The sequence below is a fragment of the Cygnus atratus genome, chromosome Z (genome assembly GCF_013377495.2).
Source record: "Cygnus atratus isolate AKBS03 ecotype Queensland, Australia chromosome Z, CAtr_DNAZoo_HiC_assembly, whole genome shotgun sequence".
Lineage (NCBI taxonomy): Eukaryota > Metazoa > Chordata > Aves > Anseriformes > Anatidae > Cygnus > Cygnus atratus.
This window is the reverse complement of record NC_066396.1, coordinates 18,156,738-18,184,416: the sequence shown is the minus strand read 5'-3', so window position 1 is coordinate 18,184,416 and position 27,679 is coordinate 18,156,738. Positions and strand designations below refer to the sequence as shown.

Here is a 27,679-nt window from a genome sequence, read left to right as displayed (position 1 = left end):
CACTTGCACTCACACTATCAGAATAATTTCTTAAAAAACTGTGATCCAAAACAGTGAGAATCTGACCTGTGGCTTTTCAAAAGGAAAATCAATTGAGAAAAAAAAAAAAAAACAAAAACAGAACCAATTTAACTTTCTAATTCTACAAGCATTTGAACCAAGACCCTACTTATTGGTAACTGAAGCACTTAAATAAGCATCTCTTGAATCAACTTTTATTATGCAGTATGTTTAACAGCCTGCTTCATTCAACATTAGTTACTCATCATAACTTTAGAAAAGACAATAGGAAAACTTGCTTCAACATAAAACATTCTACCTTTTGTTGGGCCTACATAAGTGCACCCAGTACTGAAACCACTCTATATAAAATATAGCTTTTGTAGAGCAGCCAGCAGTCAACCAAACTGCTTTATGGAAAAAAACAATGTAATTGGAACTGAATATCTCCAGTGTTATATTCCACAGGTATTAACCTTGCATGAGCAGTTCGTGTGAAGGCCGAGGTAGTTATACAGGTATTTAATTGGAAGCTCTCAAACCTAGAAGGCATGGTGCTTAAAAACATTTACATAACCTTCAATTCACATTATTTCTACAATACAGATGCCATTCAGATTTCTGTATGTGAGCTGGAAGTCAAGGAGACAGATACGTAATTTATAAATGCGATTTTTAAATAGGCTACTTTTTCAATATCCCCAGTACAGAGATAATAGTGAAGCTGAAAAGGAAACAACACTTTCTGTTACTCACATTTGCTCTCCTGTTTAGTGGCATATTTTCTGGTGTAGCACTATCTCCCTAGTTTTTCAGTTTAAAATTACATCTGCTGTCCTACTAGGGAAGCATGAGGTTGATTTATCAGGATTCTTTTGGACTGTCACCGCTTCAGACTTTGGTTACCTCGGGTGTATAGAACCTTACATACAAAAACATCCCCAAATACCTTAGGAACAGTTACAACTGAAACAAAAAAAAAATTGAGAGATATGATTCATTTCCAAGACTTCCTAATTAACTTGTCGATTACTGTTCACAGTATCTTCTTTCTTGCTACATCTGTTTTTTCCTCAAGAATTTGTACGTTGGCCCATATTTCCTCCTTTTAAAATAAATGGGAATCCTTTCAGATGATCTGCAGTTGATATAATCTTTTCCATATTCCTTGTCTTCAAAAGTGGCTAAACTACAATCATTTTCATAAACACATCTGACCAACACAAAATTCTCCTTCTGGACTGATATTGTTCAAGATGTTTTTTTTCTTGAGGGTCTGATATCTATATCTCAGATTTGCTTCTAGATTCTGCTTTTTAATCCTATTTCAGTTGTATGTTGATACGTGTGCCTTATCACTAATTGCATACTTTAATTCACCAGAAATATGCAGTAAAGTGTTTAAAAACTTTAATCAGTGGGACTTCAGGATGTGCTTTAAAGGAAAAAAAAAAAAAAAAAAAAGAGCTCCTAAGGATATGCTACATGGCAAAATGCAGGTTTAATTATAACTTGTGTTCACATGTCTGCATAGCTTAAATTAGCTAACATGAATAAAATAATGAAAGAATTACTTCTGTGTGAACTTGTTACTGGAGTTCAAACTCTAAGGTGTGTGTTACTAAATCAACATTTCTCTTCTAGCATATGTTACCTAGAGTAGGCTAAAACACTGTTCTATCTTCCTTTCTTCCATAAAGATACATCTATACCAACAAATTATTTCTTACTTGCTTGATTTTCATTTAAGATTCCAAAAATATTTCAACCACCTAGCTTTGTATCTGATGTTCATTATTTCTAGGCAGAGATGAAATGGTCATTCCCACTGATAGGCGCAACGCTTTGCTGAGCATATTCTCAATATATGTTATAATTTGACTACAGGGAAAATTTAGTTGTACAGGTTTGTATTCACACTGATTAATCTGGAAGATGCGACTGTTAAGGAACATATAAAGCTAGAATATATTCAGTAAATTAACCTACCTTATATGACATACAAGGTCATAAGCAAAGTGCAATTACTTTTGTTTCTGAATTGCTGTTCTTTCAATTGCTTTGACACTCCATATTTCTTCTCACCAATTCATATGTGCCATTATTGAATCTTGTTCTTTTGCAGTGAAGGGCTCTGTTCCAAGTCATGGTACAGCTTAAGTCGAAGTACTGCACTGCTATCCTTCAGACAGGCAGACCTACAGGATGGTCACTGTTATTACATATTATTATATTATACCCACAGGTATTATGTACATCATAAAATGTCTTTTACTATTGTAATGGCATTTCTTCACACCTTCACAAGACTATGGTTTGAGAAGTTCTGACAATATGATTTTTCCAACACCAAGTGGAAAGATGAAAGGCTTTTAACAACTGGATCCCAAAACAGCCCACGTTATAGTTTGAGACACATAGAATATTTTCTCTCTAGGTGTCTTCTTCTTAGGGGTAAATCTGGAACATAACTGTAGTTCTGGCCTAACAGAATTCTCATCCTGTGGTCAAAGCCAAGGGAGAAGGCCACTGATGAAAACATGTATTTGAATGTAAATACTACAGTAAAGACCATAGTGTCATTGTATTGCTTCCGTTTATTTATTCATTACAAAAGGCAAAAACAATCTCAACATAAAGACAGAAATATTTGAATGCTTTGTAAACACTACTTGTACTAGAAAGATGTATTGCAAACCTTAATCAGAATTGTAATCCTCATAACATGTACCGCACAGATGTTGCAAAAGTCCAAATGCTTAGCTCATCCAAGAAAGTCAGGTGGAACAGGACTGGAATTCTTAGTGTTTGCCTCCTCGTTGTTTTTCAACAGGGATGTGAAAGTACAACTTCTAATCCATCTCTTGAAGGTATTTACACAGTGGCCCAAGCAGTATCAGGTTTGAACTGCTAGCAACCATGATTTTTGTTTTTTAACTTCAGAAGACCTTGCTATTGAAAATGCTATTTTCTTCATCTCAAAAACAAAACAAAAAAAAACAACAACAACAAAAAAAAACACACAAGCGCAGAAGAGTCAATTGTTTTGTCGAGTGTGTGTGAGAAGAAACTGAACAAAGTAGTAAATCTAGGACTCCAAATTTCCACAGTTTCTTAAAGACAGAACCCCTGCTACCAAAGGGAGATTCCCTGTCTATGCTCATTTGGTCCTCAAACTCTGTTAATAATTCAAAGGATGGGTGTCAGTTTAAGGCTGGGACACTTAGCTATTTTTCTTCCTTGCTGTTGGACTGTTTCATGACCTTCCCTTGAAGAGTCATGAAATGAAAAATGAGTCCACAACACTAACAGCATGGGTGGCAGTGACTTAGAAAGGTAAGTGCCCGTCTGCTTAGCAACACAATCTATTGACTAATCTATTCAAAAATTTTCATGCAAATCTTCTTGCATTGCTTTATCAACAGTACATTTTTGTGGTACAAAGGAAGAATAAATAATAATCTATATAAAATCAGATGTAATATTGCAATTACTTTATATCCCACGGGCTAAAATTCTTCAGCCTTCATTGAAATTATGATATATTTGCATCAGTGTAACTGTAGTTGGAACTTGTTTTCTCCTTTTGACCTTTTTTCACCACTAGCCTTTCCTTTTATACTTCTTGTGTTATTTTGCTAGTAAGATTACCTGAAGGACCTTACAACTATTCCAGAAAGCAAGAATGGCAGGGGAACAAGGGAAAACCCTTTCCAAAATCTGCTTGCTTGCTTTCATAACTATGCATCTCTCTTTGTACGGAAAAACATCTTAGCCTGACAGACAGAGTGATCTCTACTGCCAGGACGTAACAAAGCATTAGAGCACAGAAAAATGAAGGGAAGATTTTTGATTGAGAGGTCTTGCTTCTCCCATCGCAGTCATTCATCTTTGTTTGTAGTATCTCTGCATGTTGACATTTGTCAATATTTCAGATAAGAGCTGCAAATTGCTTCAAGTTTTATTTACTCAGAGCAGTCTCTCCCAGTCCCTGGTAACAGTTACATGAGTTTGCTCAACAGCAGGCTCCAAGTTACCCACTGAGATCAGAGCTGCAAATACAGCTGCTGACTGTTCTTGGCTCCCAGTGCTCAAATTCTCCTCATGAAAAATCCATTCTGCGTCCGGTCCTTTTTCCATTTCCATACCCTTCTGGATCTTTCTAGGAAATAATTTTGGTGACGGTTAATACGTGACCACGGATATTTACGGTTCAAGTTTATACTTTGAAATCTATTATCATCAGACCTTTTGTATTTTCTCTCTGCCAGTTTTCAACCTGCTGAACCTCAGAATTCCTTTAACTGGTCTCACTTCTTAGTTCTAGCTTCTTGTGTGTACTGCCACTGCAAGGCAGGAGCTGTTTTATTGCATGGGTAAGTCCTTCCTGAACTGACTAGAATTTGTGTCTCGTAGGGCATCTGATTCCAAACGTCTATCCCCAATAAAGGCGCGTGGTAGCATTTTCATTGCCTCGGGTCTTCACGCCAGAAAGCGCTCCGTATTTTTATGAGGACTTTTTTTTTTTTTTTTTTTTCCTTTTACAGGACCCGTATTCCTGAGTAAGGGATACGGCATTAAGCAGGGGCGCTGCGGGACGCTTGTAACGCATTGAGTAAGGTCGGCTTTCAGTGTTACGCTCACATTGCGCACCGGCTGCTTGAGCGGGGCTTCTCAAGCTTTCATGGTGAGAAGCGTGACATACCACCGGAGTGACCATATGTTCTTCTTTTCAGGTTCCTGGGCAGCCGCAGTCCGGGCCCCGCGCTGAGTGGCCTCGGACCCCGCCCCCACCGAGGCGCCCCAGCCACTGCTCCCGCCCCTCCCCTACTCCGGCCGCCGCCACCCCCCCCCCCCTCCGCGCCTTCCCCTTTAAGCGCGCCCCCCCCCCTCCGCGCCCCACGTGTGCGATCAGCTGACGCTGACGCCGCGCGGGGGGGGGGCGGGGCCGCTCGGTGCTGCGGGCCGGGGTTGGCTGCGCCGCTCCCGCCCCTCCCTCCCCGCTCCCCCCTCCTCTCCCTGCCCGCTTCCACCCCCCCCCCCCCCCCCCCCACCTCCGCTTCCCCGCCCCTCCCGCGCCCGCCCGCGCGCAGGCAGGGCCGGGCCGGGCCAGGCCGGTGCGGCGCGAGCAGCGGCGGCAGCAGCGGGAGCGGCGGTGACAGCGCCCGCGCAGCCCCCGCCCCGCTGCACCTTGCGGCGCCGCCAGCCCCGCTCCGCTCCCTTCCCCGCCGGCGGCAGGAAGCGGAGCCGCCGCTCAGCCCCCCCCCCCCAACCTCCACACACACGCACACGCACACACGCACACACACAGACACAGACGCCACACGGGGCGGCCCGGCGGAGCTCGGCGCGGCGCGGCGCAGGCTCGGTACATGGATTACCTGGTAGGTGCCGCCGAGGCGCGCGCGCGTTCCCCCGTGGGCGGCCACCCCCCCTTACTGGCGGCTAATGAGGGACGGCCCCGCCGCCCGTGACCCTGAACGGCCGCGCGCGGGGCACGCTCCCCCGAGGGGAATTTCATGCGCTCCGTAATGACGGCCGGCACAGCGATGCTATTCGCGGCGGCGACCGGGCGGCACCCGCCGCACCTGCTCGCCGGGCGCGGCCGTTGCGGCCGTTGGGGTCCGCCATGCCCGCCGCCCCCCAGCCCCGCCGAGCGGTCCGGGGGCACCCTCGGCGCTCCCTCACGCCCCCCCTCGGGGTACCCCGCTGGTGCCAGCGCCTCCCCGGGCTTCCCTCCCCGGGCTTCCCTTCCCTGCGCGGCCGGCGGGCTGCTCCCAGGACCCGGTTAACGAAACTCGCCGGCTGGCTTCGTGGGAGCCCCGAGCTGCTCCTTGCGTCTCTCTCCCTTAGGAACTCACGCCCAGGTGAGGCTGGGCGCCTCTCGCAGCGCCTGGCGTTAACCTCCGTGACTGCCGCAGGCTGCTGCGCAGAAGGCCGGCGGCTCGGAGGACGATAGATTTAACAAGCCCTGATAACTGTGAGCGTGCTTCTGTGCCAGCTCAGTGGGGGCTAAATACCTCTGCATCGTTTCTCCTACGCTTTTTGTCCAGTTCATCCTTTTACTTTTTTTTTTCTTTTTTTTTTTTTCTTCCTGTTTTGCAGGCTTACACTAAAAATAAAATAAAAATCTTCAGCGTAGCGATAACCTGAGTGACCGTGCAGTTCTTGCTTACCGTTCCTGTGGTATCAGGAGTATCTTGGATGACAGAATTTCTCCAGGCCTAATCTATCTCACTGGGCATGGTATAGTCCCGCATGAAACCTAGAGGATTCCTTTGCTGTAGAAGTTGCTACAGATCACCCAGGCTATTTTTTGTAGGTGGTGAAAGCAAGGGTCTGGGAATAATAGCTTAAACAGGATGCTGATCCACTGAAGCTCTGGGACGATCCAAGATGCCATCATCCATCGCTGACCACCCCTTGTCACTAGGGTTAGCACCGCTTCCTACGCAGCAGAAGGAATCCTTTGGATCTTTGGGATACTTGTTGCAACTGGCATCAACCCTTTGAACCAAAGGTGCAAAAATCTAAAAGGCCTTAATTTTTTGAGTCTGTGTTTCACTTGGAAGGAAAACAAATTCTGCTTGGCGGTTCAAATATTTTATCATGCATTTGTGCAGAGCCCCTTTCAACTCTCATCTTTGTTGCATGCAGGAGATTGGTCCTCTTTCCTCTTCCTCTGCTAATGGTGGTGAATGGAGAGGCTTTTTGGTGCTGTGCAGGAGGTTCAGGCACCTCGGGAAGTCTGCTCGGGTAGGAAGAATTGGTGGAAGAGAGTTAGGCAAGCACTTTTCTGCGGCGCACTGTCAGCCTGGAGGACCAAGCTGTTGCTGCAGACTGCCCCAGCGTACCGACAGGCCTACGCTTTATTTATGCAAGACCTGCAGTTACAGTAAGATATTAATCTGCGGGTGTAGAAGCGCCATCTTTTTGTTACGTTCATAAAAGCAAGAGCTGCATATGTTCAGAAAGTTTTACACTCTCAAGCTTTATGCGTTTATGTTGGTGTCTTTCACCTTCAGCACTTAAGCAGAAGGTCCCTCCCGTACTGATTCCTTGTGCTGAGCAACTGCGTGGAAGCCTGGAGGCACAGGGGTTTTCTCCTTGGCCTTGAGTGTGAAGCACCCAGCAGGGCCAAGGATACAGCTGTTTCTGACTGCAGCAGCCCCCTGACGGAGCATTGCACAAAGTTTTGGTTGGAGGTGGGGTGGAATGAAGGAGCTTGGTGGAAGGAGGCTCCGATAGCCGAGGTCAGGTTTGCTGCAGCATGGACTCAGGAGCAGTACTTTCTTGACGCGGGGTCTGCCTTCAGCGTTGTCTTCCCAGGCTTGCACAGGAAGCATCTTTTCCTGATGTTCCTTGATGAGGCTGACTTTGACAGAGACTTTGATCTCCTTTAAGGAGCTGAACCCCCAAAATACCAAACAGATAAAGTTAGTATTAGGCACGTATCTTCTGTGGTGCTCTGGTCTGGTTTTGTGTTGTAACAGAACAGTGGGACTAGTCTCTATCTTAATAGCTAGTAGAGCTGTTGCCTGTTTTATTTTTGTATTGATATAATTACAGTGTTAGGAGTGTTTTTTTTTTTTTCTGTGTGTTTTTATTCTAATCAGCATAGCTGAGCAAGGTTCAACCTCTAAAAGAAAATCCATCCTCACTCAGTTAAGGGCACCTTTTATGCATACAGTTTATTGTGCTTGTATTGCAGTGAACTACTTTAAAACAGACTGCGCTAACAGAGCTGCATCGATATAGAGTAGTATGTTTTTTGGGGCTGCGTAATCCTCTAGTGTATCTGCAACCATCTTCTTCTTCGTTCTTGCTGCGTTATGTCTGGAAGGATTATAGTGCATACAGAGACTTGTGTTGGCTGGCCTGCGTTCAGTAGACTGTGCTTAATTTAAGAAATTATGGCATGATGCATCTTGTGAAGAGTATGGCTTGTGACCAACCTTACAATATTTGCTTGGAGAACCTGTGGGGAAACAATGGCAGTGCTTCAGTTTTCATAAGTGAGACTTGGAATGCAAATTTTAAGCTGCTGAGTAGACTTTCACAATACACTTCTTCGGTGGCATCCTCTGCGCTAGACAATGATCTTGCACTAAACAAGTGCATTTATCAGCCTGATCTGTGTACAGCCTTTAGACGCAACTTCAGAGCATGATACAGAAATTTGAATGTGACTGAAACAACACCAAAAGAACTAGCCTTAGTACTTTTAATATGAAAACTGAAATTGAGTCCTATACTACGTAGTATCTCATTCACATATATGAGAGTTCCTTGGGCAGATCATGAAGAGTCTTCTCCAACCTGAGACTAAAGAGAACACTTCTTGCATGAGCAATTGCTTCGAGTTCAGTGGCTTCTTCATCCTTAAAGTTAAGCATGAATATTGAAAAAGGCACACGCATTACTTTTAGCGCAGTGCAATCTTGTTGCTTTGATTGGGACTGTTTTCTTTAACTGTTCTAACAGAGAACCAAAAGGACTTTTTTGGTTCTCTGTACATTTGCTAGCTATACTGATCAATTTTAATTCTGTATGTGTGCACAGATGGTTTTGCATAAATAGAACTAAATTTTAGATGAATAGGCCTTGAAGTAACTTCAGAATTTTTATTATTTTTTTAATGACTGGGGAAAGCAGCATATAAAGAGCTGGTGTTTTTAAAAATGCTAGCAGGTAGACAGATTTGATTTGGGAAGTGGGAATACAGGATGGATTGTGACCTCTTAATAGTTCTGGGCAACTTCGTATCAGGTCTTACCATTGCTGTTACATTGTTTAGTACTGGCAGGCCTTGAGAAACATTTTTGTGTTTACTACAAATGCCTTAATGGAACCATCTGTTTGAAGGTCAGGGTGTTCATCCACTGAAACATTGTCAGCCAGTAGCTGCTGTTCTTTGAATAAGCCAAGATGGGGAAAGGTCTATGCTGTGTGCTCTGGGCCTTTCCTCCGAGGTACATACAGGTGTTTTACATGTCACCTGCAGCATGAGCAGCAAAGGTCAGCGTGGCCTTGCTGCAACTCTTACCATATGCTGAACTTCCCTCTCATGATATGAATTCTGTCTTTTGTCATGTAGTTTTAAAGATTCTTGGTCTGTCTTCTGACTCCTCTATCAGGTATATCATCCTTGAAATTTCTACCCTCTGTAGAGCGCAATGACTTGTATCGTAAGATATTATCCCTCCTTCAGTTTGTAAGGCTGACTGGGCACGACTGTGAGGGGTCTGACCGTTTTTTCAAGATTAAGAAATCGCTTAATGCAGAAAAGAAGCCAACTACCATATAGAAGATCAACTAGCATACAGGGTGTGTTCAGCTGTGTTAGTGTTTGGATCATGTCTGAACTTTTGAAGTGAACCTTAGTCATCCCAACTTGGTGTATATAGGTTTGCATTGCAGAGTGATCACAGGTACCTGATTTTTTTCAGATGAAACCAGATTGGAAGATGCACTCAACTAATAAGTTTTCAGTCCACAGGACCAGGTCAGAACTAGTCTGAAGTAAAATGCCTGAAGTACTCAGTACTTGTCTTCAGTACAAGCTCTTGCTCTGCTGCACTACTTGCTATTATATGCATAGCCCAGGTCACTTAATCTGGAAGTGAGATTGCTGCTGCTTCTGATTGTTTCCTGTATCAGCATAGCAATATAGAAAGAAACCTCAAACAAATATGGAGACCCTAACTCAAAGCAGTTGTTTTGGCTAGGTTCCCATTGGCATTTCAGCTCTGTGAAGCATAGTATTCAAATCTAAATCAACTGGGAGTGGCAAATGGAATTAATTCTGGTAGACAACCTTCCCTGAATGAGCATGCTTCTGATTTAACTGAGCTTGGAAGTTCAAGAACCTGATTTGGCTGATGACCTGGAAGAGGTGCTCTGGAAAAGCAAATCTTCCTCCTTGGTAGACTCTACATAGGCAGTATCGCGAGCACTTTCTCCTGAATGAAAGATGTTGTCAGCTATATAGAAAGGGCAACAAAAATATTGGTGACTTAACTCAGTTTAATCACCTGGCTGAAGACAGATGAGTGAGCAGAAGAGGTGCAGGATTTCTTTGTAGAAGATGGTAAAAGTGAAATGTTGCATTGGCTCATCCTGCAGGAGGAAGCATTCCTCAGGTAAACTTTTGATTCAAAGGTGGCTGTTACAAAAACTGAAACTTGACACAGCTACCTAGGGAACCCAAAAGAATGCTTTAATGTGTTTATAATTTTGACTGCAAGATGCTGTGAATTAATGGAGGTATTGCAGCTCAGAAATTTCATTCTCCTTAGATAACACATGCTGAACAAACAAGTGAATTGGAAGTTTAAAATCAAATTACTTTACCATTTTGCCTTTTCCTTGATGAGGATTGCATTCAAGCAGTAGGTGCTATTACATCCAAAAGTGTGTCTCAGTTTCTGAGAATGTGCTGGTCCATTTAGTACAAATAGCCCTGTCCTGGACTTGTGAATTTTTCCCAAGGTTCAATATGGGCCGGACCCCATATTGTTCTGCAGAATGCTGCTCCTAAATTCTTCAGTCAGAGCTCCTAGTTTGAGGCAGAATGGTGATGAATTTCACAAAAGGTTAGAAACACAAGCTTTTAATAAGTGAGAAAAATCTGCATTTTAGTAAGGACAGAATATTCTTCCTAATACCTCATGCTGATTACCATTTTTGGCTCGTTGTCAGTATCGTCAGTTCATATTTTTTAATACTGACAGCCTGTGATGTTTCTTCTCTTAAAGCCTGAGTTCTGAAGTTTTGTGATTATGTGAGGGTATCAGCTTTCCATCAACAAAGGAAACATTTAATGTTTCAAACTTAAAAGCTTGAATGTGGGCCCATTCAACTGTAAAGCTATAAGGAAAAAAATATATGCAGTACTGAATCTTGTGATTGTTTCATTTACCTTATAGTATTTTGGAGTATGTTGGTTTTGCCTTTTTTTTTTTTTTTTTTTTTCCACTTTTCGTGCAGCAAAGCTTTCTGAAGGGCAAGCTGTCTTACTGTCCAAAAGTTCCTGGGGACATAAATAGGGTATTTGCAATTGAATGACTGGCTCGTCTCATACTGGGGCTTTTCAGAGCACAGAACTTTTCTTTTGGCTGTCTGGCAGCCTGGTAAGGTGACTATTAGTTGCCAACACGAGGATGTAAGTAGCTTCCTGCTAGCTGAGGAAGAGGCACAAGGCAGGAAACCTAGCTGACAAGTCCTCTTGTGTTCAGACACGGTCCTGCCCTGTGGCTTTGTTGCTTACAAGGACAAACAACAGGAAGAACATGAATCTTTGTGCAATGTTTTGTATTTATGATGCATGTTTTGGTGGAGTAGTAGAAGAAAAACTTATTCACAGGACCAAGTTTGCTTTTGGCATGGAAGAGTCAGAAGAAGCAAGGTGGCATCCAAGAGCTAGTAGGAATTTTTCATGTGTGAGAAGTGAGTTTGCAGATCTTGTTTTTATTTTTTATTTTTTTTTCCTCCTGGTTATGACTTGGAGCTTTTTAATGGAAGAAGCATCTGTTTTCTACATTCTTATTAGCTTTTACAGTAACTATTGCCTAGTTTTCCATTATATGGCTTTGCACCTAACAGAGATACAAAACTTTGAAGCAATTAAATGAAGTAATCGTTCTGTACACTGTCAGTAGTAAGTTTCATAAACGAGAGTTAATAACGCTGTCCTGGCAGTGAGTAAGAGGGAGAGGAGAATGCAGGGGTTATAAGGGAATTTCGTGTTCATGTTAAGGTGTATGAACTGCGTGTGCTTTGAACGGGTTGATGCAGAGGCAAATATTAGGCGTGCATATTGTATCTGGGAAAGGAAAAAAACATAGTGCTCCTTTTGTTATTGGTAATAAATTGGCATGTGAAATTTGGTGTAGATAAATGCAAAGTTATATATATTTATAGTAGAGGGAATAAATCAGACAATACAGATGAATGGGTAGGCTCTGAAATACCATCAGTGCTCAGGATGGGGAAAGAGGATCTTTAAAATGTCATTTCAAACCCTGACAGCTGTCAACAAATTAGCTACAGAATTAAGAAAGAAAAAGAAAGAAAATGCCATTTTGACACTACTTAAATGCAAGGTTTGCTATTGTCTTAAATGCTGCATTTCTGGTTGCATCATCTCAGAAAGAATATTGTAAAACCAAAGAGGATATGGAGAAGGATGACAGGGTACTGAAAAGAAAACAATTGCTACCTTACAAAGAGGGATTAAGTACTTATAGGCTTTCAGCCTGAAGAAGAGGCAGCTGGATGGTGTGGGGAAGCAATGCTATGGATGTCTCTGAAAACATAAAGAGAGTCAATAGGCAATAAGTCATTCCTCCCAGTACAACAACTTGATGACAATTATAATCCAGGACTTGCTTTTTCCCATGAGTATAGTTGAATTCTGGACCTCGCTTTGCAGTAGCGGTAAAGAGACCAAAAAAATCTGACTTTGTACAGTTTCTTGGAAGATGGATCCATTGGGGAATATTAAGCTTGAGGTTCAGGTGTGATGGTAGGCGTGTGGAGATCCTGAAGGTGTGTTTGCTGGATCCTGAGAAGGACGTATCAATGAAAGATGGTTCCCTGCGTGCTTACACTACGTGCTAAACATCTCCATGTCCCCTCTCTGAGGGGAGAGCTAGATCTAGTTCCAGAATAGGAAATTGCTCTCAGAAAATGGAAATGTTCTGGATCGTGTCCAGGAATGCTCCCCAGTGTAAGCAGAGTTGTGCACAGGAGGTGAGACTTTTTATTGAGCAGGATTTATGAAGATACTTAATCTGCTCCAGGGACGTGTAGCTAAAGGATTCCTTCTGCTTGGAGGTGCTGCTTTGACATACGAGCAGAGGCTGTTGGACTTCCAACATTTGTATCCGAGCCAATTTATGACTTTATATATAAAGGCCCACAATGCTGAGTGAACCTGAAACTGCCTGACAGCTTGTACAGAGTGCAGAGTGATGATGAACGTTAATGAGTGATCTCTTCCCTCAGTGCTTTATTCTTGCCTAGAAACTTACATAATTTCAGGTTTCAGCAAGACTGGAAAAAAGGTCCAGGATTCTTGAGAAATGTTTGTGCTGTTCTTGCAGCTATTAATTGTGTGTTGGCTAATCTGCATCTTTCACTGTCTGAACCATTGCAGTCCTGGAAACAGTCATGGAAAACTGTTCTAGTGAGAATATTGCCTAAAAGAGGGGGGAGCATTGTTCTCTAGTTCATCCATTTGATTACTTTTTATGATGACAAGAGCGTTCTTGGAACCAATCCTATTTCCTGTTCACATATCACTGGCTTTCCATCAGCATCAGGTTTCTTCTAGTCCCTAAACTCAGATTTATCTAACGATTGTATGCAAAAACGTTGGTATTCCAAAAATCTATTCATGCAGCATTAAAGGAGAAAGTGAAAATATTTGGTGTCTTTTTTCCCCTACGAACAGTATTAAAAAATTGGGAGTTTAATTTGGAAATGTTATTAATGGAATGTGCTGAAGGGCTGTGTCATCTTGTGCAGAAAGGGAAGCCTTCAGGTTACTGCTTGGAGGTCAGTGTACAAGCTTAGCAAACAGCAGTTCTGGTCAAAGTTCCTGCCACCTGTACTGTAGCGTAGTTGCGTGTGCTTTTTGGTGTATACAAGTTCTTTAAGACACGTGAGCTCTGAGAATTTGTTTCAGGCTGCCTCCAGAGAGGTACCTTAAATTCTGGGTGTTTACAGTTGTGTTGCTGATTTTCATATATCTTATTAACTGAAAAAGATACAGAGAGGAGTGGAGGGGGAAGAGACTTTTACCTGGAAGGTCCAGTAATTACACGTGATTCCTGTGTTAGATCATTTATTTGTAAATGAGCAAGTAGACACAACAATCTTCATTTTAATAAAGAAACATATCACCAGAAAAAAAAAAAAGAAAAAAACCCCAACAATACAACAACGTCACATTGCTTTCTGGTTTTGTGACCTTGGAACTACACTTGGTGCTGTAATTTATTAAGGATTATGGCAAAGCAAGCTGATGTCAAGATAAGTATTTCTGTTTGTTGGCAGAATGAGGATGACAGCTCCTGCAGTTGTTAGGTGTTGAGCCTTTTGCTTCCTTTCCAAGAAGCTGGTTAGGGTCCCCCCTTGGCCCACCAAAGCTGCCAAAACAAGTGTTATGAATGCTTTCAACCTAGTTATTTCAGCTTCAGGTGATCAACTGTAAAACATGCTCTAATTAGTCTCTTTAAAATTTGCTGTCCTGTTAATAGAAGTAGAAGCTTCATTTTTGTTTTTGGTGAAGATGTAGATATGAAATCAGTGAATTCATTCAGTTGCAGACTGATGTGTGCATGTATTAGACTTGTACAAGTTTTTTGGTTTTAAATAACAAATACAGAAACTATTTTGTACTATTACTTATACTGGTAGCTGAGTGTTTGGAAAAAAAATGGGCAGAACACATGCTTGTGGTGAATGAAAGGTTGTATAGTTGCAAGGCAGATGTCTTTCTAAGTCATTTTGAAGAGTGACGTTTTTAGAACACATGATTAAACTAGCAAAGCTTTGGGAAAATATGTATTTATTCTCTTAGCCATAAGTTGAGTTGCCAGCTGGAGAAATAATTTAATGTTTGTGAGATGACCCTTTTTCTAAGCAAAATGGTGCATGTTGACAGAAGTGTGTTTATTTTATTTGACATACTCAACCTGAAGACTCCTGTTCTTGCTTTAGACATTTTAAATGACTTCTGTTAAGAGTAAGTCCTTTCAGAGTTGTATCAAATAAGGTATCTTTCTTTGCAATATTTGTAGTTATATTTTAAAATTATTTTTTTCTTTTACTTTCATGCTTACCATGTAAAATCCTTTCAGAAAGCAACAATAAACTGTAAGTAAACAAAATGCAAATTGTCCAACAATTGTTTTGTTGCTCAATTGTATGGTGCAAAATGAGTTGCAAAACCAAAGTAATGAAAGATTACAAGTATCAAGAATAAATTCCCCATTGTAGCAGTAGATTATCATATATATTGCAATTTTGTGATCTGAGTGATAGTCTGTAGTTTAGTATCACTAGATATGTGATTATTCAAATTAATTCATTTGAGTTATCTGGTGATTAAATGGAAATAATATTTGGAGAAGAATGTTAATTTTCTGGGAGGGGGGAGGGATGAATCTAAAAGTCTAAAAACAGCATTGGAATTAATGATTTTTTTTTAATGCTATATGTTGCAGATCAGAAGTGTTATCTTGGAGACTTGGGGAAGGGATTTGATTAATATTTAATAGGGGAAAGGTTCACTGGTACTGTACATGACAGTAGGAAGAGGAGATAATTTTAGAGTTCATGGCCTGTAATAGCTGGTTGATTTCAAAACATTCACAATAGCAAGCCCCGTGATAAGCCCCGGTAAGGTAACTGAGATGTAGCCTTCTCTCTTCTGCTGAAGCTAGGGTTCACAGGCACTTGTGGGATTTGAGCTGCACTTTAATTCTCCTAACAATGTAAAGTCTGGAAGTACTGAACAAAAATAAAAAAGGAAAATAATTTGTAATACGGCACTTCTTTAGAAAAGAGCAATCTATATACACTGACAAGCTGCAATGTTATGCTGCTGCTGCACGTTTACTTCCTTTGCAAACAGAAGCACACTTTTACGTCGTGTGTAACAATGGGACTGCCATCGACATAGAGTCTGTCATGATACTGAGAAGAGAAATCAATATATGCATCATCCTGTGTTTAAGTAGCAGTTTAAGTTGCAGCAGACTCAGGTTAAACATTAAGAAACTTTCTAGCAGTGAGGATAATGAAGCACTGGACTAGATTGCTTGGGGAAATCATCACTGGAACCTTTACAGCAAGGTAGGTGGATTTTGTCAGGAGCGACCTGGGTACAGTTCGTTCCCCCACACAGTGTGTAACATGGGATCTCTCAAAATCAGTTCTACTATTTTTCTGTGATTTTTTTTTTCTATGGGAAACTCAGAGTGTGAGTAATAGAACTTTGTTTGTTCTGAAAGCTGAAAACGACAACAAAAAAGCATCTTGGCAATTTAAATAACATTTGGAAGCAGCATCCCTTGTCAGCAATAATCCTGTAGCCTGAAATATAGAAAACAAAATCAACCATGCTGTTGATGTTTGCTTTCAGGTTGTGCTGCATGTTTTGACTTTCACACAGTTTAATGAAATATTACTTGTTTAAAATTTAAATATAACAGTTATAGCAAAAGAAAAATGATGCTATGTATTTTTTTCTCATAATTCATGAGATGTTTATATATAAATTTCACTCATAGATCTGATTAAATTGCTTATTCAGTTGTAGTTTGAAGGTGAGTTGAAAGCAGAGGCAGAATGTTTTTTTTTCACTGAAAATGTTTGTAGTCTGTAGCATCCAGCACTTCACCTTCTACATGTTAAAATATATGCGGATGGTGTGTGAAATTCGGAAACATCGAGTAAAAATGTTCTATGTGGTTGCTTTAATTTTTGCCTGCAGTGAGAAGAGATTTCATACCTTATATAAAGGAATTCCTCAATTACTGTTTTGAACAGATCATTGTAAGCCTGGTTTATTGTGCTTGCCCATCTATCAAAATGGCAAACCAACAATAGATTTTTGCTCTGGTGAGGGGAGAAGATGCGTGTATTTTCTGTCTTTGTTATGCTTTTTACAGAAGATGTTTTTCATCTGTTTTATCAGAAATTCATAGCCCATCAGCATCTCTGGGTGACTGCAGATGACATAGAATTGTGGCATCACAACAGGCTGGAAGTTGAGCAAGTGGAGGGTAAAAACTTTTAATGTGATTATTGACAACTGTGACAGATTACATAAAATATTTATTCAAAACAGTAGAGAGTTCTATTTTAAACATGAAAATGTCAGAAAATTAAAGGAGTGTGACTTCAGAAATGTAGAAAGTTAAAGGTATATACGCTACTTTGGCGTATGGAAGAAGAGGGTTTGAATGATGATACATTATCATGATCGATGATATCATGATGATACACTCTTACATACCACTAAAAATCTATAAAATGCATTACCCTGTTAAAATGTCTCCTGTAGGATCTTTTTAAGCCAGAAGAGATAAAAATAAATGAGACTCGAAACTTGCATGAAAATGTTAATGCTGTGTTTGAGCATTTGGGGAGCATTGGGTAATTTGAAGCCTATAATGAAATACCGAGTAAATGCAATAGTGTTGGCAGTTGCTGCTTTGTGAAAGGTAATAAGTGTTTGAATAATCTGAATTTTTTTTTATGGCATTTTTCTCAGTCTGTTTAGTACAGTCTTAGAGGAGAAACATCAAGTAGTATACCATCAGATATTTCTTTCGGGGAGAGGGGAGAGATGTCAGAGAAAAAAAGATTAATTTTTAATAAATGGAATTCTTAGTAATGTCTTTATTTTAATTTCTTTAGACTATGTCTGAATGTATCCAGCTCTCATTTGCTGTTTGTAGAATTGGCATTTACACGGTAAGGCAATGTTCTAACTGAATAAATAACTTTTGTTAGTGTTAATGCCATTTTACTGAAAAGAAGTTACACAGTATTTTGGGATCAGGATTAAGTAATGCAGTTAGCAAAACGGATTTGTCATATTAGTTTACATAAGCAGAATACAGCATGGTTTATCCTATCTAGCTTTATTAATACCAGGACAGAAAGTGTTCTCCACTTTAATTAAAAAGTAATGAAAAATCCAGCCAACCTCTTAAGGTAAGAAAATTTGGAATTCTTATGTGTGAGTTACTGAGAATTCACGCATAATATAATGGCTGAAGGGTTTGTATACATTTGCTTTTAAGTATCCATTATGCTTGATTAATGTGTTGTATTAAAACATATTAGGTAAATGTACTTGTTGTTGTAAGCTTTGCCTGGAGTGCCTTAATATTTTCCAAATACCGTTAAGTCAAGTCTCCTGAACCTTAATTGAAAGAAACTTGAAAGAAATACAAGGTTTATTTCAAACATGAATGTCCCAAAGATGCTAAGAACTCTTTAAAATTTCACCTTCCTCCTACTTGCTGCTTGTATTAATGATGAGAACAGATAGAAATTCATGAAGTAAGCACGTTTCAAATCTTGGAGCTTTCGGAGTGGGGTTGCTGCTCCCACTGTTAGTGCTTTCCAGCAGGAAACCTGGCACACACCACTTTCCATTTTATTAGGTTCTACAGTCAAAGGGTATGTGCCTTGTGAACAGCTGTAATGAGGCCTGTGTAGCACCAGTGACCCTTACCTGGGGGACCAAATCGCAAAGCTTAAGATTTTTTTATTCCTAGAATTTAGTTTCAGTTATGGCTCCATGTCTGCATGTCTGTGCTCCCCCCACCCCTGACATTTGCCTGTGTTCGGTTTTCATAATCTAAAAGACTCTTTTCTAAATGGTAGAACGTAACAGATTTGGGTAATATGTACAAAATCCTCATGGAGGAAACTACCACTTGCAGTTAAAAGCATGCTTTCCTGTGGTATTTAAGATCAAGAAGCAAGACCTTCTTTCTCCAAATTCCTGTGTGATAAGAGAATGCTTATCTTGAAGGATCGGAGTGGGCTACGGTATGAGGTTTTAATGGCTGTGAAGTATGCAGACCATCTGCCAGCTCTTTAGAAGGCTGTATTAAGCTGTCCAAATTAATTTGAGAAGATGTCCAAGTATAATTTTGTGTGTATTGCAGAATTGGGTATAAGCAGTTGTAATGTATAGCAGAATACACCCTCTGATAATAACTGATTCTGTTTAGGTTTAAAATTCATAAGTGTAGTGGGTCTGCTGCAGTTCACTGCTAAGTCGTGGTAGCTGCAGTTATAGTGGTAGTTGGATAATTGATATTTTATTGTGAAATTTGATAAGCATAATTTTTAATTTCATCAAGTATTTTAAATTACAAAGATAGCTTAATTTAGGAAAATGCTGAGAGAAACTGGTTTCCCTGACTGCTGGGACCTCAAGCAAGGAGTGTGGTGAGTAGGCTTGAGAGCATCCAGAGATGCACTGCTGTGGCCACAGTATAGAGCAAAGGTATGTCACATATAAAGTGTATGTGAAGGCTAAAACCGCTGTTTTAGGAAACTGCTAGGTGCCTGGAGTACTTGCTTGTATAGAATGCCTGTCATCAGAAAGGTGAGTTTCAGATGATCTGCTTGGTGAGTGGGTTTGAACTGTTTTTGTGTCAGAGATAAGGGAGAGACCTGCCGAAGTGAATGCTATGCGGAAATGAAGTGTGGTTGTTCCTCTCTCCACTCTTTGCCTTGTTCTTGCTCAGTCATGTAACTCAGTCTCTGGATTTGTTGCTCAGGTACGCAAGCAATCTGGCAGCTAGCAAGTATAGTGCTCTGTACAGATGGTCAAGAAGCAAAACACAAAACTCCAGTTCATATTTCCCATTTAATCAATTCATTATAACTTGTATTGTGTGCTTTCTACTGCATGCTGTTTTGCAGATTTAATAGATTTTTTTTTAAAAAAAAAAAAAAGATTGATTATTACCCAAAAGCTAAGCAGTCTGTGAAGTGCCAGTCCTTAGCAGTGGCATGTGTTCAGTTTGTCCTGTATTTGGGCACTTCCTGTTCTGCATGTCCTCGTTGTACAGCGCCATAAGTATCTCACGAAGACTTGTAGTCCTTTGGACTAAAGACATCTCAATTGTTAGTCTGTTATCAAGCTGCTTATCAGTAACACTCTTTGAGTGCCCATTACTTCAGCTGTACTACTGCATTAAATAGGCTTCCTGTTTTTCAGGCCTGCACAGATTACGAGAAGGAGGAAGGGTTTATATAGATATCTATAGCAAAAGAGTCTGTTTTGCCTTCGGTTGACATGATTAGGAGGATAAAGCTTTGTTCTCTCAAGCTAGGAAGAACATAGGTCCTTGGAAGACTTCAGAAAGATGTGACGCTCATTTTGGGAGATTAAACCAGATGAGATTTAGAGGTATGCACCTAGTCCAAGGGGGAAGTACAAAAGCAGAGGTGGTTAATATGAAAACTGCATAGGTATTTGTAAGGAACTGAAGCTGAAAGATGCGTATCCTGAAATGAAAACATTATCATGTGCTTAAATGAAAACTTTTGGAATAGAAACCAACCAAAGTAAAACTCCATATCTTCTGTGTGCCTTACACAGCTAGTACCTTCTGGCAGAAATTCCAGCCTTTTCAGACTTCTTGTTTCATGGGAACAGGTAGATAAGTTACTTCTTGACTCTCTGTGGTTGTGGAGATTGTACACGTATGACAGCTTGTAGCAAAGCTTGACAGAAATGTGTGTCGTCATTGTTAATGTCTTTTCTGCTTCTATTTTATTTTTCTTAAGCAGGTGAAAATAGTATTGAAATAACTGTGGAGACCTCAACCTACATAAACTTAAGAGGGAAAATACATTGAATTTTGTTGTCTTTCTTGTAAGATAGTTTTTATGGTGGTATGTTTGCTACCTTTATAGCTACCTAGGTCTCCACATGAGAAAGTGTGGAAACATGATTGTATGCCTATACGTGAGCTCCAGAAGGTTCTCTGATATGCTTTACTGGGCTTTGAGGCTTTGTTCCCCTAAACTGTTTGTATATAATAGTAATCTTTTTTGAACATGGGTTATAGGATATTCTTCTTCATCTTCCTCTTCTCCCCTCTTACCCAGGTGACCTCAGGAATAAACAAAAGACTACTAACATTCCTATTGCTTGTTGTTCTGGATGACATAACAAGGAAAGAAGCCTCTGCAGGCTTCTGATGAGAACCATGCAGAAAAAAACTAAGGAAGCTTCGTGGAAGTGTGATTCTTGGCTGATATGCATTAGGAATAAAGAGTGTAGAAAATAACATTTTATGTTCTTGGAAAATCAGAGCTTAAGAATTTTCCCTGATTGCAGAATATGGCATCAGCAGATAAACAATTAGAAAACACTCACTTAAAACCAAAACAATATGGATAACAACAAAGCCTCTGTAGAGCTTTCTGGATCTCAGATGCTGGGTATAGCAAAAACAGTGCACTTTAGCAGCATTGCATCAATACTGGCAACTTCCTGAAAATGGTGAGCCATGGATATTTTGGTATTAGTAGCCTCTTGACTTGAATTTGCGCAGTGAGATGTGGAAATAAATGATGCATTTATAAAGCTGTGCTTACTATAGTTTATGTATGGTAAGCGTAGTAAATGATTCAAATGTTGTGCTTTTTGTTCTCTAGTTTACTTTGGATTAATTTACATTTGTCTTTGTTTATAATGATAAATTCATGTCCTGAAAATGGTTTGACTAGAAACAGCTGGTATGCTAAAGAATTTTTCTGACGTTAAGACAAAACAGAATTAACATTTATTCGTGAAGTGGTGGAGGGGAAGCTCTTAAGAGAAGCCAACTGTGGTGGTAACTAAAGGCAGTAGTGGAGTAGGAGGTAATCATGGGAGCATGTTTGGAACGGTTCATGAGCCAGCCTGTGACTTACAGTATAGAAGGCTTCCTCTGAGACTCTTTCCCTCCCTGATGAGGTTTCCCATTGGAAAATGCAAAGTTAAAGTAATAACAGAGCTTATATAGCATATCCTGTCTACTCCTCCCTTTCCCATGTTGTGTCCTTGACATGAGCAGCAAAACAAAGGCACAAAAAGGGAGCAGGAAAAAATCCTTTTATGTTCTACCCTTTGGGAAATGCAGACAGTTCCATTCACGTTCACTATTGATATTCTATGGGTAGACTGCTGGAAAGGAAAGGTATAAATATTTTCAACTTCCAGCCATAAATAAAAGGTATTTACTATGACCAGAGTATTTATTGGCAGTGACTTGTGTTTGATGAGATGGTGGTGTGTTTGAGAGTATGTCCAGTTTGTTGTTGCAAATGTATAGTCAAGCTGCTTTAATCATGTTTGTTTATCTTCTGATAATTTTTTTCTTTGCTACCAATATAAATAGTATAAAGGGAGAATGATACGATGCATGTGTTATCCTGTACGTGTAAATGTTAGATATATTAAGGATTATTATTTTTTTGATAAAAGCTGTTAGAGGTTTCCTTCTACTTTTCTGAAATGAAGAAAGAATTTTAACTTTTTTTTTTTTAATCACATGGGGAAAGCTCAGACAGGTTGAATGGGAAATTACCCATGCTGGGCCAGGGGTGAGGATAAGAACACAATTCTCTCTCCTTCCCCTATGCAGAGTTCATTTGTTAAATTAAATTTATTTGAATTGCTGAGTAGCTGCTTCTTGAGGCCAGAGCTCACGTTATCTGTTCAAAGAGCTCAGCAGCTTGGTCCAACCAATGCTCGTGTGACAGCATTGCTTCCCTGAGATATTAATTGACACAGTCTGTATTTACAGCCCTTTGACAACCTCTGACAACTAGTAATTGATTTGATTGGGAAATGCATGGTTTACCGAATTAGCCTGTTAATTTTTATTGGAATTAGATATCTGACAAACTTGCAGACTGGAATGGAGTTTTTTTCTGAACTAGAGAAATGATGAACTCAGACTGAACAGTAAGGGTCCAAAAAGCAGACCATCTAGATGAAACTGTCTCCTTGCTTTAGGAAAAAAAAACAGATGTAGCACAGACAATTAACATGAAGGAGGACTAGAAAAAAAGCCTAGATCCTTATTACAAGAGTCTCATGTCTTTGCTATTGAGTCAAGTTGCCATTCAGTTTGTATGTATCAAAGCTATGTGGTTAGTTATCCTGTACATAAACACTGTTTTGTCTTCCTTTTGGAAATCAGGATTCCTGATCTGCAATGTTGCGCTCTTTCCAGAAAACAGTTGTGTAATATACTGGCAAAATGTCATGTTTTGCCTTCAGTAGCTGGTCCACATGGAACATAAACTATTCCTTTAGGCTCAAGTGGTTCAGGGGTTTATTGTGTGAGCATGGAAATTTCCTGATGACTTCTGCTGAGCATCCCTTTATGGTGCAGTATGGTGTAGAATAGTGTTCTTAATTACAAAAATGAAAAATAACTATTTGAAATGATTAATAGGTTTAAAGTAGAAATTGCAAATACATAGCAAAGTACAGGTATTCAATATCCTGACAGACTCTTTATTAGCGATGTCACATGCTTGAAATTCGAGTTTCCCTATGACTGTGGACTTGGAAAGACAGTAGTGGGGCATGTTGAATTACTAAGTGTCAAGTGTACAAATCCAGAAGTTAGCTGTGTCCTTTGGATTATTAAGGGGATATAAAGACAAGAAATGGCTTTTCAGTGAAAGTGAAGCTTTTCTTTCATGTTCTGTAATCTAAAAATAGGGATTGTGCATAGCCATGATTTTTGCAACAAAGCAAATTAATTTTCAGGGTGTCTGGAGTCTGTCTGGGCAGTTTGAAATTGTGGCAAAAGATTGCCTTATGAATATGCTAAAAATTGCACGCACTGCTCTGTGTGTGTGCAGTCACATCCTCTACTTCGTACAGTTGCATAAATAAGAATCAAACAGGTGATTTGTAAATGGAAATGGTATTAGCAATATATACTATTCTTAGTAATAGCATACAGCTGTTATTACTCTATTATTTTCTTGAAAGTGATGTAGATTGTTTCTGGTTTGTCTGCAGTTTGCCTTTACTAGCAGCTGGACATCTACGCTGTATTAGAAATTACATTTCTTTTTGCAGGATAATTATCTTTTTCACAAGATGACATGTTAGAGCAGAAGGGGGATCAGTCTGTTCATCAGGTCTTAGACTTGTTTCATTACTGTGAGGTCAAAAGCTTGTCTGTTTTTCGTAGACTGATAAAATATTGCTTTTGCCTATGAACACGCTTGCACTGTAGCCTGAGGGTATTACAGATATAATAGTGTTACTATTATGATTGCTATTGTAAATAGTTCAAGTCTGTTTTCTAAAGACATCCTCCATTTGTTTAAGAATAGGTATTATATAAGGGAAGAGGTCATACAAGCAGGTAGCAGATCAAATAAATTCAAGGAAATGCATCAACTGCCACAAAACTTGATCTGTTATGAGTTAGCTTTATGACGGTGAAGGACCTTTATAATTTTCTCCATGAATATGTGTCTTTGTTTTTATGTTTCTCCGTACTGTAAAGTTGAAAATTTTTGCTCAGGTATTGAAGTTAAAGTGGCTTGCTGAATTCCATGCTGCTACAGCTTCTGTATAATTATAGGCTAGTGTTTTCAACATGCTTTGAGATTCTTTATTGATCTGCATAAAACTGTAGATGTTGGGAAAAGTTGTTCTACAGCATCCTGTACATCCTTTTAAATAAATAGCCCTTTTTAGATCATTTTTACTTTATTGCAATGTTTGTATTTGTATCACTTTGATTATATTTCACACAAATCTTGAAACTATATTCTGTAATGTGTAGGCCTTTAAAGAACGCCACTTCATTTTTATTAGCAAGGATTTCTATAGCACGAAACTGGACTACATTTTAATGGTCTTATATGGCTAGGTATTATGTTATCAAAGAGGAGAAATAACTGTAGTGTTTAAAAGATACTGTAACTTAGCACAATGGTACATTGGTATTAATGTGTATAAATTCACATATTTCTAAAGGTAGCTTTCAAGTAACTACATGTATTAGTATCTTAAAAGCCATTCTGGGACATAATCTTTTAGGGATCATTAAGATGTGAGAAATGTCTCGGATGCCTTGCATCCTGGAAAGTAGAGGTTACTTATAGTGTGTTGTAACTAAGATTTTAAAATTCCGTTTCTTGTATTGTTGCAGCTGCCTGTGTGAGTGTTGGCAAATCTCTTGTACCTCTCTTTGCAGCAGTATTTATTCCAAGGCTTCCCAAACTTGCAACTTCCGTTTCTTAGCTAGATTCAATACTGTCAGTTAAAGCTGCTGGCCCACTTTGTTTCATTCAATCCTTTTAATGTCCTCTTTCAGAGCACACAAAAACTAATTCAAATCATCACAACTTACCATGTAGTTATTTTACTAAATGTTGTATTTCAGGCCAAAACATGACCTACCCTTTTTTTCTTACCTTGTCTCTCTGAGGAGCAGTACACCTGTCTGCTTTCAGTATTGTGGCTTCTTGTTGAAGGCAAGCTTGTAGTTCAGTGCTTGGGTCTTCCTAAGTCTAAGCTGTGTGAAATGTATCTGCATGTCCTTTTTGAGATAACTAGACATGGCAGAAGAGGGGTGCAAGGCTTCACAGAAGTGATTTCATTTGCAGCTGTTTCAGCTAGCACAGGGAGACAACTGAAGGACAATGTGGCCATTGGTCATGGCCAACACAGGTTCACGAGGGGAAGGTCCTGCTTGACAAATTTAATTTCCTTTTATGACAAGGTTACCCACCTAATTTACTAAGGGAAGCCAGCTGATCTAATCTTTTTCGATTCCCCAAGCTTTCCATACAGTTTCTCACAGTATCCTTCTGAACAAAATGTCCATCACACAGCTTGACAAATACATAATGTGATGGTTGAACAATTGGCTGACAGGTTGGCTTCAAAGGGTTGTAGTAAATAGGGTTACATCAGGCTGGCGGCCAGTCACTAATGGGGTTCCATAGGTCTCCATTGTAGGGCCAGTTCTCTTCAATGTTTTCATAAATGACTTGGATGTAGGACTAGAAGGTGTTTTGAGAAAGTTTGCAGGTGACACTAAATTGGGAGGAGCTGTTAAATCCCTTGGGAGTAGAGAGGCCTTGCAGAGAGATCTTGATGAATTAGGGAGCTGGGCAATTCCCAGTAATAAGAAATTTAACAAGAGCAAGTGATGGATTCTGCACCTGGAACAGGGCAATCCTGGATATTTGTACAGAATGGAGGAACCCTGCGGAAATGGATCTGGGGGTTTTGGTTGATAGCAAGCTGAACATGAGCCAGCAGTGTGCCCTAGCAGCCAGGAGCGCCAACCATACTCTGGGATGCATCAAGCACGGCATTGGTAGTTGGTCAAGGGAAGTGATTGTCCTGCTCTGCTCTGCACTGGTGTGGCCTCACCTTCAGCACTGGGTGCAGATTTGGACACCACAATGCCAGAAGGACATAAAACCATTAGAGAGCCTCCAAAGGAGGGCTACAGAGATGGTGAAAGGTCTAGAGGGGAAGCTGTCTGAGGAGAAGCTCATGTCCCTTGGTTTGTTCAGAGCAGAGCAGGCTGAGGGGAGGCCTCATAGCGGCCTGCAGCTCCCTCACAAGAGGAGTGGAGAGGCAGGTGCTGAGCTCTGCTCCCTGGGGCCAGTGACAGGACCCGAGGGAATGGCATGGAGCTGGGACAGGGGAGGGTCAGGCTGGGGGTTAGGGAAAGGTTCTGCACCCAGAGGGTGGTCGGACACTGGGGCAGGCTCCCCAGGGCAGTGGTCACAGCAACAAGCTGTTGGAGTTCAAGAAGCTGTTTTGGACACAGCTGGTTTGATTTTTGGGTGGTCCTATGTGGAGCCAGGAGTTGGACTTGATGATCCTTGCAGGTCCCTTCCATTGCAAGTTATTCTGTGGTTCTGTAATTCTATACGCTCTGGCTCTAGCCACTGTGTGGCAGCATGTCTGTTCCCCTCATTTGGAAAATTTCCGTAAGACTCCTGGCACCTCTTCAAAACTCTTCAACATCAACCAATTAGCGTTGTTCTGCATGTTAAATTTTTCTCCAGTTCAGCCATTTTTGGAATTGCCTTAATGTAAGCTGCTACTCTTTGTCACTGTTTTTTTGTCACTCTTTCTTTTTTTTTTTTTCCTGCTACAAAAAGGACAGGGATCTCCTGGAAAGAATCCAGCAGAGGGCCACAAAGATGATATGGGGCCTGGAGCATCCTGTCTATGAGGAAAGGCTGAGAGGCCTGGGTCTGTTCAGCCTTGAGAAAAGAAGACTGAGAGGGGATTTTATCAATGTTTACAAATATCTTAAGTGTGGGAGACAGAGGGATTTGGCCAACCTCTTTTCAGTGGTTTGTGGGCACAGGACAAGGGGCAATGGCCACAAAGTGGATCACAGGAAGTTCTGCACCAACATGTGAAAGAACTTCTTCATGGTGAAGGTGACGGAGCACTGGAACAGGCTGCCCAGGAAGGTTGTGGAGTCTCCTTCTCTGGAGATATTCAAGGCCCGTCTGGACGCCTACCTGGGCAGCCTGCTGTAGGGAACCTGCTTTGGCAGGGGGGTTGGACCCGATGATCTCTTGAGGTCCCTTCCAACTCCTACAATTCTGTGATTCTGTGATTCCAGGATTCATTATTTATTATAAAATATAACTTATTCATTATTTTACCTATTTTCTGTGCTCCCTTAACTGTCAGATATGCTTTCCTCACCTCTCTGATGTCATTCTGCTTCATCCTGGCCATCTTAGTCACTTATGTCATGACAAAAATAATACTTTTTATTCTCCTCAGTTCACTTTCCTTGTACCTTGTACTTGTTTCTTACTGTTGCTTTGTTCATTTCCTCCAGTTTTAGCACAGAGTATTTTAACTTCTGTAGTTGTTTGTTGGGGTGGGTGTGGTAGTGGAAAAGTGCATGTGCACAGATAAAATGTTTTGAGGTAAGTTGTATGCTAGAATCTTTCTCTCAAATTCCCTTAGTAACTACTTTTTAAAGTACTGTTCACACTGTAGTGACTTTTTATGTCAGCAAACATATGCTTCAGCTTACAAATGATGATTTGCTGTTCCCTGGTAACCTGGCTATTGTAGTCTTGAATTCTTTCTCATTTTGTCGTACTGTGAATT

General features: G+C 40.4%; 1 protein-coding gene across 2 annotated transcripts in view; it reads left to right on the top strand.

Moving 5' to 3' along the window:
- The first annotated feature begins 5,090 nt into the window (after nt 1–5,090).
- ARL15 (ADP ribosylation factor like GTPase 15) overlaps nt 5,091–27,679 on the top strand; it is a 216,566-nt gene continuing 193,977 nt past the window's right edge. The window contains exons 1-3 of one of the 2 annotated variants that reach the window (XM_035553717.2): nt 5,272–5,384; nt 16,709–16,796; nt 17,434–17,490. In XM_035553717.2, coding sequence (XP_035409610.1) covers nt 17,437–17,490 — 54 coding nt within the window. In that variant the 5' untranslated portion in view covers nt 5,272–5,384; nt 16,709–16,796; nt 17,434–17,436. Of the gene's footprint in view, nt 5,385–16,708; nt 16,797–17,433; nt 17,491–27,679 lie in introns of both variants that reach the window. The other variant, XM_035553722.2, reaches the window with a different exon arrangement.